The 17827-nt window shown below is 34.4% G+C and overlaps 1 protein-coding gene across 9 annotated transcripts in view; it reads left to right on the plus strand.

Annotated features, from left to right (window-relative positions):
- Positions 1 to 17827, plus strand: part of SNTG1 (syntrophin gamma 1) — a 337041-nt gene that overhangs the window by 179763 nt on the left and 139451 nt on the right. For 6 of the 9 annotated variants that reach the window (XM_085221072.1, XM_085221074.1, XM_085221076.1 and 3 more), the window contains 2 exons: positions 6153 to 6287; positions 17064 to 17120. In XM_085221072.1, the coding sequence (XP_085077198.1) occupies positions 6153 to 6287; positions 17064 to 17120 (192 nt within the window). The remainder of the gene's footprint in view (positions 1 to 6152; positions 6288 to 17063; positions 17121 to 17827) is intronic. The other 3 variants (XM_085221079.1, XM_085221080.1, XM_085221078.1) reach the window with 1 other exon arrangement.

Genomic DNA, 17827 nt, shown 5'->3' on the forward strand with positions numbered 1-17827 from the left:
TTCTTTTCAAGGCATCCTGAAATGTGTTTAGTCTTCAAGAAAATTATTCTGTGTTAAACAATTCGAAAAAGTTTTACACACATACTTTTTTTTTTTTTTTTTTTTTTCCCTAAAGGGTTATTCTGGATTTCATACTCTTTTCCTTCGCTGATCATCAAATGTATGAGTTATAATGATTTTTGTAAAACATTTTTTTAATCATCTTATTCAACAATTTCCAAGCCATAAGACTATCTATCTCCGCTTTTATCCTTTATCCAGAGCTTTCTGAACTTCTCAAGAGCATAAGTCATAGAGTTACTGAGTTCTTTAAACTCTGACTTGAATTCACTTGACCTTTTTCTACATTCTGAAAATTGTTGCTTAGAAGAGAAATTCAATCTCTGACTAATACTTTAGTTTTTGTATTTATGTTTTTTAAATCCAGTTTCAAATCATAATTTTTTCCCAAAATCACAGGATTGAAAATGATGGACATTTTTTGATGCTTATAAAAATGTCATGTTAACGAACATAGTAAATTTGAAGAAACATGCAGAGTAGCTTTTGTTTTATATGGTTCTATCTCTTGACCTGAATTGTAATTACATAATCTACTCCTAGTAAGTCCATTAGCAATCCAGGTATTAAAAAGTATTCATTTATAGTGTCAGAAAATGGAAGTTTTTTTTCTAAAATTTCACCTTAGTTCAGAAAGAAACTTGTATGTACAGTTGTATAATTGTACATGCATATATATACATTTTCCAAATGTCTAATTTACATACAGAATTAATCAGATTGTGTGAAACAAAGAAAATTCTCTGTAAGACTTCATTCTTTTGAGAAAACAACTTATCAATAGCTAAATACCTGACAAATCAAAGAAAAAGAAGATAGAGCTCAAATTCTGTGTTTTCTTCAGTTCTCTTGGGTTGAAGTATAGAATTCATGTGCAGGAAAGTACTTGTTATCCTCTGGATTGAAAAATGTTGGTACCTGGTAGAACAGGCTCTGAATGATAGGCTGAACACATCCCTGTGTATCTGGGCTATGTTCCAGTTTTTGACAGTGTAAGTGTTTTTCACCTACGCTAGAAACACTCCTCCTACAGAATGAGTAGCTGGACCATTTAAAAAATGTCTTTTATGTGGTTCTGGCACATATTTCTACTTCTTGTATTCATTGCCATCACTTCCTTATGCCTCTGATTCACTTTCCTTTTTGATTATTATACTTGCCATTATAAAGCAGTGACAAGAATGTCTCCGTATGCCTTGAGGACAGTTTCTGTTCAAATAAACATCCCAATGCGTAGGTATTCCTCTGAAGTGAACTACATACATTTTTAAGGCAGTTTCTGCAAGCCATTATCCTTACTGGTATCGGATTCTTTATGGCTTTAAACTAAATTGCAGAGTTTTGTTATGCTTTGGAAGACAGGAACCAAAGGATAAAATTAAAGTCCAGGTCATCCGGCATAGAAAAATCACTGAAAGATATTTTTTTTTCTTCCTTTCTTCCACTGGTTCACAGACTGAATTCTTGGGTATCTGCTGAAGTGCCAAGGTCTTTTAAAAAGGATCTGAAACTGGAGGAATTAAAGTAAACTAAATTGCTTTATTACCAAAGGGCAAAAGTAATAGATAAAGTAGCCTAACCAAAAGATATATTAGTCTCTTGAAAACTAATGAAGATTAACTAAGATGGCTTGGAATACTGATTAAATTTCCTCTGGAACAAAACCCTGGAAATGCTTTAGACTATAGAAAAAGGATTAAAATTCTTTAAAAAGAAAAAAAGTAAAATAAAAATTATTTAACAGTAAATCAATCAGTAGCCTTATTTAGGCCAGGTAAATTAAAAGGTATTGATGTTTGATGTCCTGCAGGAAAATGACTCTGAAACCAATGTGTAACATTATTTATTTTGGTATACATTTAGTAGAGACTCTTCTGCTAGCCTAAATGTACAAACTATAGTTTTTAACAGAATCACAGAATGGCTGAGGCTGGCAGTGCCCTCTGGGTCCATTGGGTCCAACCCCACTTCATCAGGGAAGTTCACCAGGGGCCTGGGCCCCACCAGAGCAGGGACCCAGGCCCACTTCCAAGCAGTTTCTGAAGGTCTTTGAGGAGCAGAGTCCACACACAGCCTCTGGGCAGTCTGTGCCAGTGCTCCATCACCTGCACAGCACAGAAGTGCTCCTGGTGCTCTGAGGGAACATCCTGTGTTCCAGTTTGTGCCCACTGCTTCTTGTCCTGCCATCCTCTTCTCCAGGCCAAACTGGAGCTCTCTTTTGTATATATTTCCTCTGAAATTAATTCCTAAATATTTGTGAAAGCCATATATATTACAGCAAAAATGTTATAATCTCTAAGAAATATATAAATTCTTATTAGGAAAGTCAGGACCTGATTTTATGCACAACCAATATGGCCATGTGGAATAAATTAGAGTACAATGGAAAAAGATTTTTGAAGCACCTTTTTCACTGTCTTGTTGCTGGTAATGATCTGAGTGTGGCCATATTCTTTGTAGAAGTATCCTGTTTGGAGGGCTCTGCTAACTTACGCCATTCTCCAGTAGTGTTCTGAAGCAATAAGTTTAACACACAGTGGTATTGCAAAGCAAGGATGGATCAATTTTCAGTTTCTCTCATAATTATGTTAGTTCAGAAACAGCAGGTAGTTTCTAAACTTGTACCAACAACATCATCTCTTACCAAAACAGTGATCTTTGTAATTGAGCTAAAAAGCATGTGGCACCCGATGGCAGAGACAGTACAGCGGAGATGCAAAATTCACTGCATCTGTCACTTAGGAAGGAAGATACCTTTATCTTCTTCACTGCTTTTGCTTGAAGTCACTAACTGCTCTCTCATACAAAACCTTATTCTTTAATCACTGTTTATTATTTCCCTATCCATTCCTTACTCTGCCTCGTAGACTTCATAAAGACATGCAGCTTGTGACAGTTTTCTTGCCCTCTTTATAACAGGTGCCTAATTCTACAAATAGGATGAAGAATGTAGGAAGAAATATAAGCACGGTAGTTTGGGCTCACTCACGTGGGCAGTCAATGCGTACTGGCATAACAAAATGTTAGCAGCTGAACTACACTCCTTTGCCCATGTCTGTTTCAATGCAGTGCAGTTTATCATACATTTGAGCAGGAGAGGATGCTTTGCCTGACCTCATACTGACAGTTACAGTAGCTCAGCTGACATGACATATGCTTTTTTATTGCTGTAAGTCAGGGCAGGGCAGGGCCCTCTGGCAGTGAAATATAAAAGCCTTGAAGGGAAAATTTTTGGCACACACTCTTGTGGAATCTCATAAAAGTTAGTCAAGGGAACAGAAGCTAACATCAGCCACAACCTCACACCCCCACACCTCATCCACAGGCACACCATCTAAGCTCTTCACATGTAAGAGATTGTAGAGGTATAGACAAGGCAGCCCACCTGATCTTCCAGCCAGGTTAATTTTTCTACATGCTGTGTGGATAAAAGGTGCTGATTTACACTGTGATTTTACATGAATACATATGTGCAGAAAAACTTCCCTAACTTCCAGCTCAGTAAAAAGATTCAGGAATTTGCCTCCTTATTTGATTCAGTTTAGTAAACGCTTTGTGGAGGCGGGGAAAAAAAAAAAGAAGATGAAAAAAGAAATGTCAGGAGATATAAGTAAAATAATGAAAAAAATAAATGTAGGTCTTTGTTCTTACAGAATTGTCTTGAGCTTATCTAATGAAACTGAATTGGATTTTTAGCATCATCTCATAGGATCTTATCCTTTATATACTTGTTAATGCTGCTCTCAGGTAACATAGGGAAGGAGGTAGCATAATTGAAGCTTTAATTTTGAACTGTATCATAAACCAGCTTTCATAAAGCCCAACAACAGTAAAGTGGTTCATTGCATTTTAGAATGTCTGATGTAAATAAGATGCCTGAATGTGCAAATCAATCTTTCCAAGAGCCGAAATGTTTTGCTGTTCCCAAGCTTGGTTTCCTTTGTTCGGACTGAATAAACTCAGCCCACACACATTTGGAAACTGACTTGAATTTAAAAATTTTTTCTAATGCCTAATTGTGCCTACTATGGTTATGTGCTCTTAATCCCCACAAAGAAGCCCTTTAGCTTTGTGCAGAAAGATTCTTTGGAGACTTTATAGGGTAATTGACCAAATCAGAAATGTGCAGTCAAGTAAGGCAGTGCTACTAAAACCAGTATATTAAAGTCAGAATTTACCCATTACCATTTATCCAGGGGATGAGGGAGGGCATGTTTGCTAACATTTACTATGGGAGAAAGGTGTTTTATAAATGGTGTTTGTTGGCCTATCTCTTTTGTTTGACCATAATTGTTTACTGCTTTCTTCACAATTCCATACAAAGAAGGTCCCTCTGAGTCTATAAAGCAAAGTTATGAAGAGAAAGAATAGTGCAATTTAACTATATTATCATCTCTTTGTTTTAATTTTCTAATATTTTATATGTGCTATAAGGGAGTTTTTCATTGGTATTGAAAACTTAACTCCTTTTGCTGATCCATTTATTTAATTTGTCTGTCCATGTCAAGCCACTTCTATCCCATCCTGTTACAAAAATGACACAAATACTAAAACAAGTCTGTATGATCAGAGCACTCACTACCTTTAGTGTGAGTTTAATGTTCAAAACCCTTTTGTTTTTATTACCTCAATAAAATATTTCAAAGATTTGAGTAAATTATACAGTTTTGCTATCTGTCTCTCAGAGAAAACATTTTTTTAAGTTTGAGTATTAAGCATGGAGCCAAAGTAAAAGAGCAATTCATCAGTAGAGATTATATAAAGCTATTTAAAGATTGTTCTTGACCTTCCTACCTCTTTTAGTGCCTTATAGGAGTAATTTAAGCTTTCCTTCCTACAGTTGCCTACTGTCAGTTCTGTATTTCTGTTTGTTCTCTTCATGCTATAGATCTAAGCTATCAGAGCTTACTATGGGGAGATCTTCGAAATGTTCTTTTAAACTCTTGTCTGAGAAAGAGCCCTTAGATTCAGCCAGGTCAACCTTGGCAGAGAAAGTTCACAGCAAGACTTTTGTGTCCTTGATCTTCTCTCAAGTCAACTTTCTACAGATAGTGGATTAAAATCTGACCTGAATGAAGAAAACATAAGTTCTGTTACTGGTATTGATGAGCCTAAGATTTAAAACCATTTTCAACTAAAAATTGTTTTCTGAGATATATACATGATGACATATATACTTGTGTCTATGCAAGTAGTTGTAGTTATATGATAAAGGCAAATTCTGTCCTAAATTGCTAATTTTTACATAATATATAAATAAATTTCTCATACAAAAATGTCCTACAACTTCTATTTGTGCTATTTTCAATACAGCCTTCAAGGATACGATTGCTAATACTGCGCGTGCTTCCACATGCAGATTTTTTCACTTTTCCTATCTCTTATAGATAGAACCCCAAAAGTTGCACCAATATGTGCTGACAACAAGGATTCTGTTAAGTTGCTCAAAAGCTATATACTTTATACAGAAGAATCCTATGGAATTCCTGACCTGTAGCTGTAAATACAGAATACAAAAGTGAAGTGGGAATTAAGTTACTAGAGGGAGTTACATTCCTTGATCCTGTTCTCTCTTAACTTCAGCATTGTCATTGAAAAGTATGTAAGTCGATATTGTGCTTGCGCTTCAGGAAAAGCCCAGAACAGCTTCACATAGGCTGTTAGTGCTTAGTGGTTAGTTTGGAGATGTTATACAGTTGTATGTCTTTTTGTGTCAAAATAGGTGCAGCATGCAGAAACAGCAGTTTTGATTTTGTATCCAAGTGAGTTGTAATCATTTAATCCAGAGATGGAGAGTATAACCAGAGCTGCCCCAAAGCTAACCAAAGATGTGTTATAAATTCATCATGGACAGAATTAGGTTTCGTAATTGAAAAATGTACCTCTGCTCATTGCAACCACAGCCACTTGTTCTCTTTCAGTCTAAGCACAGTAAATGCATAGCAGTAACTGGTAATAGTTCTGGATACTTATTGATGTATGAACACAAAATGTATCAACCTCTCAACTAAGACTTATCATCTGTCTTTTTCAAAATATGGACTCTGGCAATGCAGCATGCTGAGAAAACTTTTTTCTTTATTCCTTTCAAGACAAAGACAGGGATTTGTTTGCTGCAGGATGGTAACCAGGAGCCTTTCAAAGTGCGACTGCACTTAGCCAAAGATATATTGATGATCCAGGAGCAGGATGTGATCTGTGTGTCTGGTGAGCCTTTCTATTCTGGTGTAAGTAGTTCTTATTTCCTCTTTTAAGATGTAATTTACAAAAAGTAAAAGTACTCATTGTGTGTGTACACGTGTGTGGATATGTGTGCATTTACTCTGTTTGATATTTCATATTACGTTGTTAACATTAAGTATAGTTTAGTATATCAAACATATTCTAATATATCATCTCCTGAGAGTAAATTTTAATAATACTCGTCTAGGAAGCATCAGTAGGAACAAATATGTTATATGCACAACTACAGTATTGTTTCCCACACCTTAAGTCTTGGAGCCACATAATACAGTTAAGAATTCACATGAGAATGACAAAAGCATTGACTTTTGCTGCAAAAGCAGATGTACTTCAATATCTGATTATTGTCTGTGGAGTTTATGAGACAGTTGATGGTTAACTGTTCTGGTAGAGCTTTACTGGATGAAAGTGTAGCAATTACCTGTTATCCTCTATTGCTTGTTTTGCCTCATAGGATAGCATAATATCAAACTTAATGCATGTTGCCAGTCAATAACTTGAGGGCCACCAGCTAAACTAGCATATTACATTAATAGAAATGGACTTCAGCTGGAACACTGTAATAGTGAAATTTATGTATTACTATTTTATGTGATATAATGTAAAGATGCAGAATTTCTTGCTTAGCACGTCATTGAATTTTGTGGATAATAAATTGAGTTTTGTAGACAATTTTTTGAAAGATCTATGAAATGTAATGCAGGATAATATTGTAGATTTTTTGAACTATTGTAATGCTATTTTATTTACAAAATAGCAGAAAAAAAGAAACAGTTACTATTCATTTTTATAGACATGCTGCAGAGAGATTTTATATTTGTTGGAAACTATTCTGATTATTTAGTTTGCTCATTTAAGTGGAATTATCATAGGAATTCATGTTAAATCCTGTGAGGCATAGCAGTGTAATACCTATATTATGTCTATGTTACTAATTACTGCTGTTGCCACATCTCTGTATCTCTAAATACAAGTATAATAAAAAGATAGGAATGAAAATCTAAAAATAAATTGGTAGCTTGGGTTTATTTGCACATCTTTTGACCATTTCATGTTGTACAGTTTGTTAATACTGGTCCATGTGCTGTATATGGAATAGAGATGCTTCTTTTAATGTTTCTCTACAGACATGACATCTAGCAGCCCAGGCAGAGAGAAATTATGAGTTCAAACTCTGGCTATAGCTATAGCTGTTCAATTAGGAAGACACACTGCAGCACTGTTTCTCCACCAGCACCATTTTGGCTTTATTTATTGCAAGATTTTATCACTCAAAAATATGACTTTAATTATTACGCTGTAACGTCTATTACTTCTGCTGAACTTGGTATTTGAATGTCTTCATGAAATGCATATTTAATTTTTTCCCATTTCACAGCTAGACTCTCTTACAGCTTTTTCCTCTTTAGGTTTGTCACATCCTCTCTGTCAGGAGAGGGAGGGGTGACCAGATTCTCAAATTCCCTCTGGTTAGATTAAGGTGAAACTGACACTCAAGTTCTAAACACAATCATCAATTTTAATGAGAATCTCTGTATTACAATTATCTTAAGAGTGTTGGTACTCTTACAATTGTATCTGTCTAAGCTGTGCAGATAAACTATACAACTTTATAGGAAATCAAAGTAAGGCTTGCATTACTTAACAACTTTTTGATGGAAAAAGAAAGAAAAGAAAGTGAAGAGTTGGCAAGAGACAGAGACAGAAAGAGAAATGGACAGAGAAAGAGATCACTGATCTGGATTCCAGCATTGGTTTAGCCTACAGGATAATCTTGGTCTGTGAGAGCACCCGTCCTGAAGTCTCGAAGCCACCCTGAGCTTCTCTCAGGCATTCTTTCAAGCCTGCTAGATTTCAACAAGTTTGTTGTAAACAAGTTTGTTCATCAACAAGTTAATCAACAAACTGAGGAGCTTTGGACAGAGCAAGGCTGTCCCCTCTCCACAGGGCCTCACTCCTCTGACTGTGACTATGTCTTTAGCCTTTCACTTGTTGTCATGGTGATGATCTTATCTTGTATGTGTTTGAGAGAATTCCAAACATAGCACAGATAAAGTGTTTTTTTTTTCATTGGCCTGCTACAAGGTTGGCACTGTCACTGTTGAAAATAGTGTGTTTTGCTTCACTAATTAAAGTCTCCCTACTGTATTAGCATATTGAATCTATAACTCACTAACTAATGGATATTAATGTGCTGGTGAGGAGTTTATTTTCACTTGACAGTGTCATTGTTAGGCTAGTGAATTTTGAGCCCTTTACGCTCGTTTATTCTGAGATTAAGACTAGATCTTGAATCAGTAGGTTCATTCTAGCTAAGGATGATTGGCATTTCTCAGATAGTTAACTGTCCTTTTGTCACGGACTATCTAAATAATCTGGAATTATTAGCTGTGACTGTATAACATGATCAGATGTCCCACAGACTTAGGGGTTTTTTTGGTTGTTTTTTTCTTTTTTCTTTTTTTTTTTTTCTTTTCCATTTTTATTGCTGCTGTTGTTAGGCTTCTCTTTTTATTGTTTGCTTGTTTTTTTTTTTTTTTAAATCTTTTATTTTGTTTCGGTGATTTTCCTTTGTTCTTGGTGTCATTCTGGATGACTGACCACATCTATTTTTCTTTTACATGTTTTTGAAAGAGCATTTTCTTTCATTAGAAACTAACATTGAATGCCTTGTTGAATGAACTCTAAAAAACAAAAATAAAATTTGTAACTGAGGAACAATAGCATTGTTAAATTGTACAGACAAGAACCTACAGCAAAAATCCTTTTTAATCTGTTTAATCTTCAAATAATTTGATTATAGGATGTTAAACTTACTACTTCACTATTTAGAAATGAAAGATTATTACTACGCTTCTAGTTCAGAACAGTGTCTCTTCTGTTTGTTGAATCTGAATCAATTTGCATGCTCCTCTGTGTAGGACAGACTTTAAACAGTCACTGAACGTTCCTGCAGTATCCTGATTTGCATCCTGCAGAATAATTTAAATGAAAGCAATGAACCCTTAGGAGTGAGGTGCTGCTTAATGTGAGTATATGAAATAAAGACCCTAGTTCTTAGTATGGAATTCTTCCTTTTTACTGGAAAACAATTTTAATTTTCTAAACCTGAATAGATGCAAAGGAACTTTGTTTCTGCCACGATTGCATGCAGTTTGGAGTAAGAAAATGTGTAAAAGATTATAACCAGCATAGCATAAAAATGGTGTTAAAATCTAAAAAAAAGAAAGCATCTGTTTCTTCAGAAGTTTGAATGAAGTGGTGATGTTCATGAGGATCCTGCATTAATCATACCTAAAGCAATTCCATGGAGCAGTAAAGATAGTTCTAGTCACAGGTTACATAGATCTATATTTCAGTATCACTTGCATCAACAAGTATTACAGAGATTTGTTTATGTATTTCCAAGAGACAGAACTGTTGTGGATTCACCATTAATCCTACTACTGGGCATCTGATGTAGATTTGGATTCCAATGCAAACAAACAAGTTAGATATGACATTTTGTGAAACTGGAAGTCTAGAGGGCAATATCTGTGTTATTCCAAATGAAATCCTTGCCTGGAGGAAGAGTTGATAGTGTGCTGAGTGTATGTCTGAGTTTTGACTAGTGCGTGTGATGAAGATACCCATGGGTCCATATGAGAAAATTGGAAGATGGGTAACTGTTAGGTCAGCTACATTTTTCTTTCCCTCAATGTAGTAGATTCTCAGAAAACATCTGTTCATATTTGTGGTGTTTGCCAACAGATGACTTTATTATAATCATCACAAATCTCTACAACAGTTACTTGTGCTGCAGAACAGTCAGGATTTTTTACTCTTTTCTTCTGAAAAACAAATTCCCTGAAAACAGATGAATTATATGACATGGGAACTTGCCCTTGTTATTGATGCAAGGAAAATTTTTATTTTATATCTCCTTTTAAAATGCCTTGAATGGCATGACATTTTATTCACAGAATTTTACTCTACGATGTTCAAGTTGACATGCAATAAGGCAAACTCCAGTCTTTTCAGATGCATAGGTCAAGAGACATGACTAACAAGGATAGCCTGATACTGTCCTTGCTGAAAACTAGGTGGGGAGGAACCCCTAAGAAATAGTATGTCTCCTTTGAAAGAAAAATCTTCAGTAGACTAATTCCCAGGAAAAGTATTAATCTTTACAATTCCAAATCATAATTTTTATTTTGTAGTTAATCCTCGTAATTTCTATCACCTTTTGTGTCTGCCTGAAAATCAAATAAATGAGTGGTTGTGTTTTATCAGGAAAAGTTGCTTACGTGTCAAGGAGAATTCTGTTTGTTTGCTAATTGTACTCAGGCAAGCTTTTTTTCTACTGGAATGTATCTGCCTGTTGGATCCAGAAACCAGTGATGACATTGTACCATCTGACAAAATGGGTGGTCTGAATCAGCTTCTGTTTTCCTAAAAGACTGAAAATAAACAGTGAGCAGCTGGCAAGATGCTAATTTTTGTCACGCTAGCAGTTTGTTTTCTTCAATAATTTTCTTAAAGGTTCTGTTGAAGAGTAATAGATTTTTGAAATACAGCAAACTCGTTATTGAAAAGACAGAGATATCTCTGATTTTTGTTGAGTAATCTAATTCCTTACGGCTATGCAATAATGCTTTGTTTAATTAGACATTTAATAACTTCTTTTTAGCTTTTTTAAAGGATGTTTTCAGGAGGTTGATGTGAAGATTATCTATACTTTCAATACTAATAAAAACTGAATACACATTTTTATAAATTATAGAACATCAGTTCTCCAAGTAGTATAGTGTTTCTCTAAGAATTTAACTGAGTTTGATACAAATGTATTCAAATTTAACCTAGGGTCTGTAATTGCTTTTGGATAGGTGAGAAGCTTTCATCAGTAAGCATCTTTTCCAAAGTCAGAGAGTAACACTGAGTTAAATTGTTGAACTGAAGCCAGATCTGATTCGTGGCATTACTAATCAACAGCCATTCTTCTTTTTCTTGTAAAGATAAGAACCTATTACGGCTCACTTTTAAATGTGTCCTTTTGCTATTGTGAAATCAACTACACTGAAAGATTTAAAACTCTATACAATGTCAATGTGGATTACAAAAAATTAGTTGCACAAAAGAGAGCCTTTCACCTTATAAAATTGTACAATACATTGCTTTTTGTGATGTTATTGATTTAAATAATAGAGATATTATGTCAGAATGTCACTTAACCCTAACTTGCCTGAGAAGTCAGATGCAGTTATTGCATTTCCCTTGTTTGCATATTTTGGACTTTCAGAGTCATACTGAAAGTGTTTTTTAAATGTGTTACTTTAGATCATTCATTTTGAGAGGGTTTTGAGTTGTTTTTTTTTTCTTTCATATTTAGTGTAGGTAATAGAAATTCAATTTACATTATCAAAGGTAATGACTACAAAAATGAGTGGAAAAAAGGGAAAAGCTTAAAACAGTTTTGATTCACATAAAACTTTGGTTTACTTTCTGCTTTCTGTTTATTCTGTATTTATTTACTGTTTTGATTTGGATATGAGACTGAATTGTGGGAATGGTGCCAAAGTGAAACTTTCTTTCCAGAAGAGAACTGCAACTATATGAATTGATATGTCACCTTTCCAGCACTATTTTATTACCTTCACAAAACTACCATCTATGTAGTTGGGTTTTTTTTTGTTGTTGGTTTCTTATTTATTTATTTATTTATTTATTTATTTAGAGTTGTGCTGGTATCTGTCTGATATTCAGTGGACTGAGTCAAATTTTCTCACAGAAGTTATCAAATATCTATCAGATGATAGTAACATTTTTCTTTCCTGCCAACTGGATCATTTATAAATTACAATATAGACCTGACAAATGTAAATTAAAAAATGAAAAAGGTTATTTTGGGACAATCCAAAACAGCTTATTTTTCTGTCTGTATCTAAAAAAAAGTAAGTGTAGCCATCTATGGAGGTTAAAACACAAGGCTGCCATTTGTAAGACAAAATTTGAAAGAATAGAATAACTTCTTGTCTTTGCTTTACTTTTTTGTTTGGTGCTGTTGTTTTTTTGTTTTTTTTTTGTTTTTTTTTTTTTCTCACAAAAGAGGTAATACAAGCATTGAGAAAGATGAAACACTTGGAAAACCCAAAACATTGATCAGGATATGATGGGAGGTGGCAACTGGAAACTACACCTATGATGAAACTACAGAGGGCATTCTTTACTTAACCGTGTGAGAAATCAGATCAGTGCTGACCTTGGATTTCCTTTCTTCTTCTTTGTTTTCATTTTCTTCCTTATATACTGAAAAATTCAATACTTTGAAATCAATCCATCTTAGAAGTAAAATTTTTACAAGTAGAAATTTAGATGAGTGTTTCTGGTTTTGGACATATGCTATATTAACAGTAACACATTGCAGTGAAAAAAAGCAGAGTCAGGTGCTCTTGTTCATTAGAGTCAGTTTTAGCAGTTTGTATCACATCTGCATTTACCACGCACAGCTGCAGAGGAACTAGGATTCCCAGTTGACCTGGTGTTCTGTTGCGCTTCCATACTGCCAATGTTCTTCAGTTGCGCAAAGAACTGAAATAAGGAGATTTCAACAGCTGAGCAAGGTCATTGGCGTTTAGACTTTTAACTCAAATCAAAGATGTGAGTGACCTGTGTATTCTTAGAATGAGTGTAAAGTTTGACTGCTCACATCAATTAACCCAAAGAGAAAACAGTAAAAAAGTATAAAGCATTAGGAAAAAGAAGACATAAAATCTCTCTACTGGAAAATGGATGAAATTATTCAATGCATTAAAAAAGTGTTTTTTGTTTGTTTTTAATATGTATCATAGAATCACAGAATTGCAGGGATTGGAAGAGACCTTAAGAGACCACTGAGTCCAACTCCTCTGCATAGAATTCTGTGCTTTTTCTCATTATTTATTGTCGCTGCATGCTCACAAGATCATTCTTCATTTCTAATCTTTAAGATGATATTTGTAATCTCAAGTTCATACTGGTGTTTAAGGGAAAATTTTAATACATCTTTAGTGGAAAACTAAAAACTACTGCCTTTCTGTTTCAGTGCGTAGCTCTCAGATGAATAAGATTTTTGGCAAAACTTTTAGCTCTCCTTTCCAGTCAATGAACATATGCGTGGATGAGGAATTTTCTGAGTTACAAGCATAGAGAATGCTGACAGCTTGGCAGCAGCTTTGAGTTTTTCAATAAAATGATAACTACTTTTTTTTCTGTTCCAGGAAGCAGGTTGTAAAACACTCTTTGAATACTGTATCTAAAAATTCTAGGAGCTTTAATTTTCCTTTTGTTTAGTATAAAGTAGCTAATAAATGTGATAAAGGAATTATAAGCTCACAGGATTTGTTGTTAGTCCTATATCAAACTGGGTAGCTTCTTATTAGGATCAAATTTGATTTATATAAACCTGGAGAAAACTCAGAGATGGCATAATTTTGGAAAGCTGAAAAAACAGTGCAAGCTCAGTGATAGAGTACTACTCTGTGTAAATAAAGAGGGAAATGTATTGTACTCAATGGAGGATATAAAGGGTGAAGTAGATTTTCACCTGATGTGGGCACCTACTTATAATCATCTGAGTTGAATGTTTTTTTTGTTTTTTTTTTCTTTGCTGATTATAGAGAAAACTACCTTTGACCATTGTCCAAATTTTAGATGACTTAACATTGATTAGATTGAATCTCATTATTTTTCTTTTAATGTTTTGGTTAAAAAAAAGGAAAATTGATGAGATCTGGGATGTGATCTTATACCAAGATTCTGGTGTCTGACAGTTTGGGAAAAGCTGTTTCATTCTATTGTTTATGTGAGGCTTGTAATTGCACAGTAGTGGATTATTGGTGGCGTAGTAATGAAATACTTAACTCTTACATAATTCTGGTTTATATTTTTGGAGGTTGTTAATTGTTTGCATATTTATGATTGTTAGCTGTTTTGGTGTGAAGAATATGTAAGTCCTTACATTTAAGGTACACTAAAGTAACAAAATTCTTTTTTGTAGGACTGTGAAGTGTGTAGAATTTGCCTCAGCTAAATACAGTGCAATACTTTGCATGTAACACATAACTAGAGCGCATCTAATATACAGTATGCTCTTGAATTTCAATCCTGTTCAATAACATCCAGACCTGAAATATTAAATATCTGCTCTCAACAGAGATAGAAATGAACCTAGAAAAAGTACCATATGAAACCCTCTGATAAACTGTGTTGTGCTGCAAAGTTACAATTGCTTGAATTATTTGTGGCTGTTCTATTTGCTTACTCTTACACAATTTTTCCACTTAGTAACCTGCTACACTGGTAAAGCATTTTTGAAGTATATTCATTTTTAGCTCTTAGAAATTAATGCCAGGCTACAGTGTAAAATATTTATGTCTTATGTCAGATGGGCTATCAAACTCAGGAAAAACAAAAAAATAAACAACAAATGAACCAAATATTTTTATGGCTTGCTTAACTCTGAAGTTGAGTGAAAACCAGAATGCTGACTCTACTGACTCTTTTACATAGGTACATATATGTGTGTATTTTGATAAGAAAGAGAACAAAAAGGAAGTTTTTATTAGGCTTTTTTAAAAGCATACTTCAACTTAGGTGCCACTCTTCATACTTAATGGAGATGATGAACTTTTAAGAAGATTGATGTTCTTTAACGAGCGTACTACTTCATTTGAAATAATATGCTTTGTTCCATGCATGGATAATGTAATACTGTTATGCTAGTTGTCTTTAATTCAAAAGATTGTTATTTTTCAGTGTATTCTTATGTAACGTAAGTATTTTCTGTGTGATTTGAACATATTTAAGAAAAATATTAGAATGTTTGGACTAGAATGTAGTAGTCAGTCTATTGTTCTTACCTACTTATCCAACAGGAGACAGAGCTGAAAATGAGAGGTAGCTATCAGAAAAAAAATTACTACTATCAGCAGAGCCACAGCTAAATGTTTCATGTTCTTATGTGTAAACTCAGCTTAGATCAAACATCAAGCTGTGCTCTATATTAGTTTATCCTGACTTTATTGCTGTCAGCATTATCTGACTGAAACCTCCTGGTGGATGAAAGGTTTTCTGAGTTTGTTTGTGGCCTGGTGTAGCTCGGTGGTTTGAACTCTCTTATTGGGCAATTTGTTACAAAAGTTCCTAGAAGGTGTCAGTGAAGAGCTGAGAATGCTCTTCTGGACTCTGTGCACAGCATAGATGCACACTGATGGAATGGGTTAGGCATATTTTCTTCTACTGCCATGCTGTACATTCATTAAGTTTTTAATACATTTCAATACATCTCTTTCTTAGAAGAAAATTAAACATTTTCTAAGATTAGTGTAAATAAATAAATGTGAAGTCTCATTTTAGGCAGCCATCTTTTCTTGGCTCTCGAAACACTGCACACGTTTGTGCTTGCTTTTTCTGGAGTTTCACAATTCACATTTGTCACAAATGTGAGAGAGAACTGTATTTTCCCTCAAATTCAGCAGTATCCATTTTCCAAACCTCTTACCTCCCTACCTCTTTTATTTTCTTTTCAAATATGAAGGAGGGGAAAATAGATCTGTAAAGCTTTCAAGCTCACTCATGCTTGGCATGTTTCTCATAGGAGGCAGGAGAACACTTCATGCTTCCGTATGCTTCTTGCACTCCTCAATAGCCATATGGACTGAATTATAATCCATTCCTTAATGCAGTAAATTACATTGATAGTATATATTTTCAGTTATGCATGCAAATCTGGATGGCACTGGCAATCTTTGCCAATTGGACTAAAAGTATGAATGTATATATTCGGACTTAAGAAATTATATGAATTGAAAGGAATATAAAATCTAAACCACGTATATGAGACATGAGAATTCTAGCTATTTCTTCTATTTGTGACTGGACGTATCTGCTGCTAAGAGATTTTCACTGCAAACCAGATTGACTTATATTAAATGATCTTGGGGAATAAAATCAACATGAATGACAAAAAAACATGATTTTGCTTTTTAAATGTTCGTATCTAAGGCAGACACTAGCCTACAATTATTACAGAACAAACTTTAAGGATAAGTAATAGATGAGAAAACATGGGATGCTTTTAATAATTGCATCTATAACAATAGCCAATAGTTGTAATTTTTAAACCAGAACCTCTGTGAGGTCAAACAGTGGCTGTGTTTATGTTAGTCTCTTAATTTGGATCTGGAATGAGCCTTGAAATGAGTTTCTGGATCATCTAAAACCATTCTTGCTTTTGTTCATGTCACTGAGTGCTGTTGGAGTACCCAAGCTGTATTCCTTTTTAGATTAAACTAAATTGGAGAACTGCCTCTGGAATGCAGTTTATGTGCTTCAGCATCTAACGTTCAGTCTGTCTAAAGGACCAATTCAGGGACAGTTGAATTGACATCTGAAATGCATGTGTTGTGAATGAAGTGTCCTGCACTAATCGTTTAACGCTATGGATTTGTTCTTATTTCACTGCAGTATTTACTAGCATACACGTTGCTGCTATCTTTTGAACAGAACAAATAAATTTTTGTCTGAGTCAAGCTCTGCTATTTTTCCAGACTTTATTGTTTACTCCTGCAACATAGGTTTCATAGGAGTTTCACATTCAGGAACTTACTGGTTTATCATTAAAGGTAAAATCAGTGTAGGAGGGTAGTACAGAAAGAATTTAATGAAATGTGATTCTAGATGTTATGGCAGAAAATCTAACCAGACTTGATAGGACTTTTTTTTTTCTTTTTTTTTTTTTTCAGGAAAGGACAGTAACAATTAGAAGACAAACTGTAGGAGGATTTGGATTAAGTATAAAGGTAGGATGATTTTTTGGTATATTATTCCATATCACACAAGAAAGTGTCTTTGATTATAGTTAATTTTAGTTTTAATGAGGACAAACTGTATTTCAGAGGACTAGGAACAATAGATAGAATATATTCTAAAAAGTTTGATGCTATCACAATAAGGTGGCCAGCAGCTACACCACCCTATGGAACAGAAGGCAGTGGAAAGATCATCCCATTAAGATTCAAACTAAACAGATCTGTAATATGATGTGATATGAGAGTTGAACAGTGTTTGCAACTGCACAGACTGTACTTTTGTTCAGTAGCAGTCTAATTTAAGTGGTTGTTAATGTTAATTTACAGTGGCAGGCACAGAAAAGAGCCAGTAAGTTCATGATCAATTCTCCTAGAAATAATACCGTATTACTTCACTGCAATTCATTAGTTGGGCAGAAAGTGTTACTACTTTCTTATATTGTTTTCTGTAGATCAAGCAATTGCAGTTATTTATCACAAGTGTTACCTTACTTTTGCTTTCCTCAGTAAGAGTTAAGAACATATGGAAGTGAAAGTGATCCTTTTTGAGGGACAGGGGGTTAATCATTTTTGTTCTTATAAGCTTTATGTAAATCTATATTGCCATTATTTTGAAAACCTTACCTTAGCTTGGAATCTCACTGTAGAGATTCAACATTATTTTATCTTCTTAGCACAGCAGTCCTCAGCCTCAAGAT

The sequence above is a fragment of the Meleagris gallopavo genome, chromosome 3, assembly GCF_905368555.1.
Source record: "Meleagris gallopavo chromosome 3, MGAL_WU_HG_1.1, whole genome shotgun sequence".
NCBI lineage: Eukaryota > Metazoa > Chordata > Aves > Galliformes > Phasianidae > Meleagris > Meleagris gallopavo.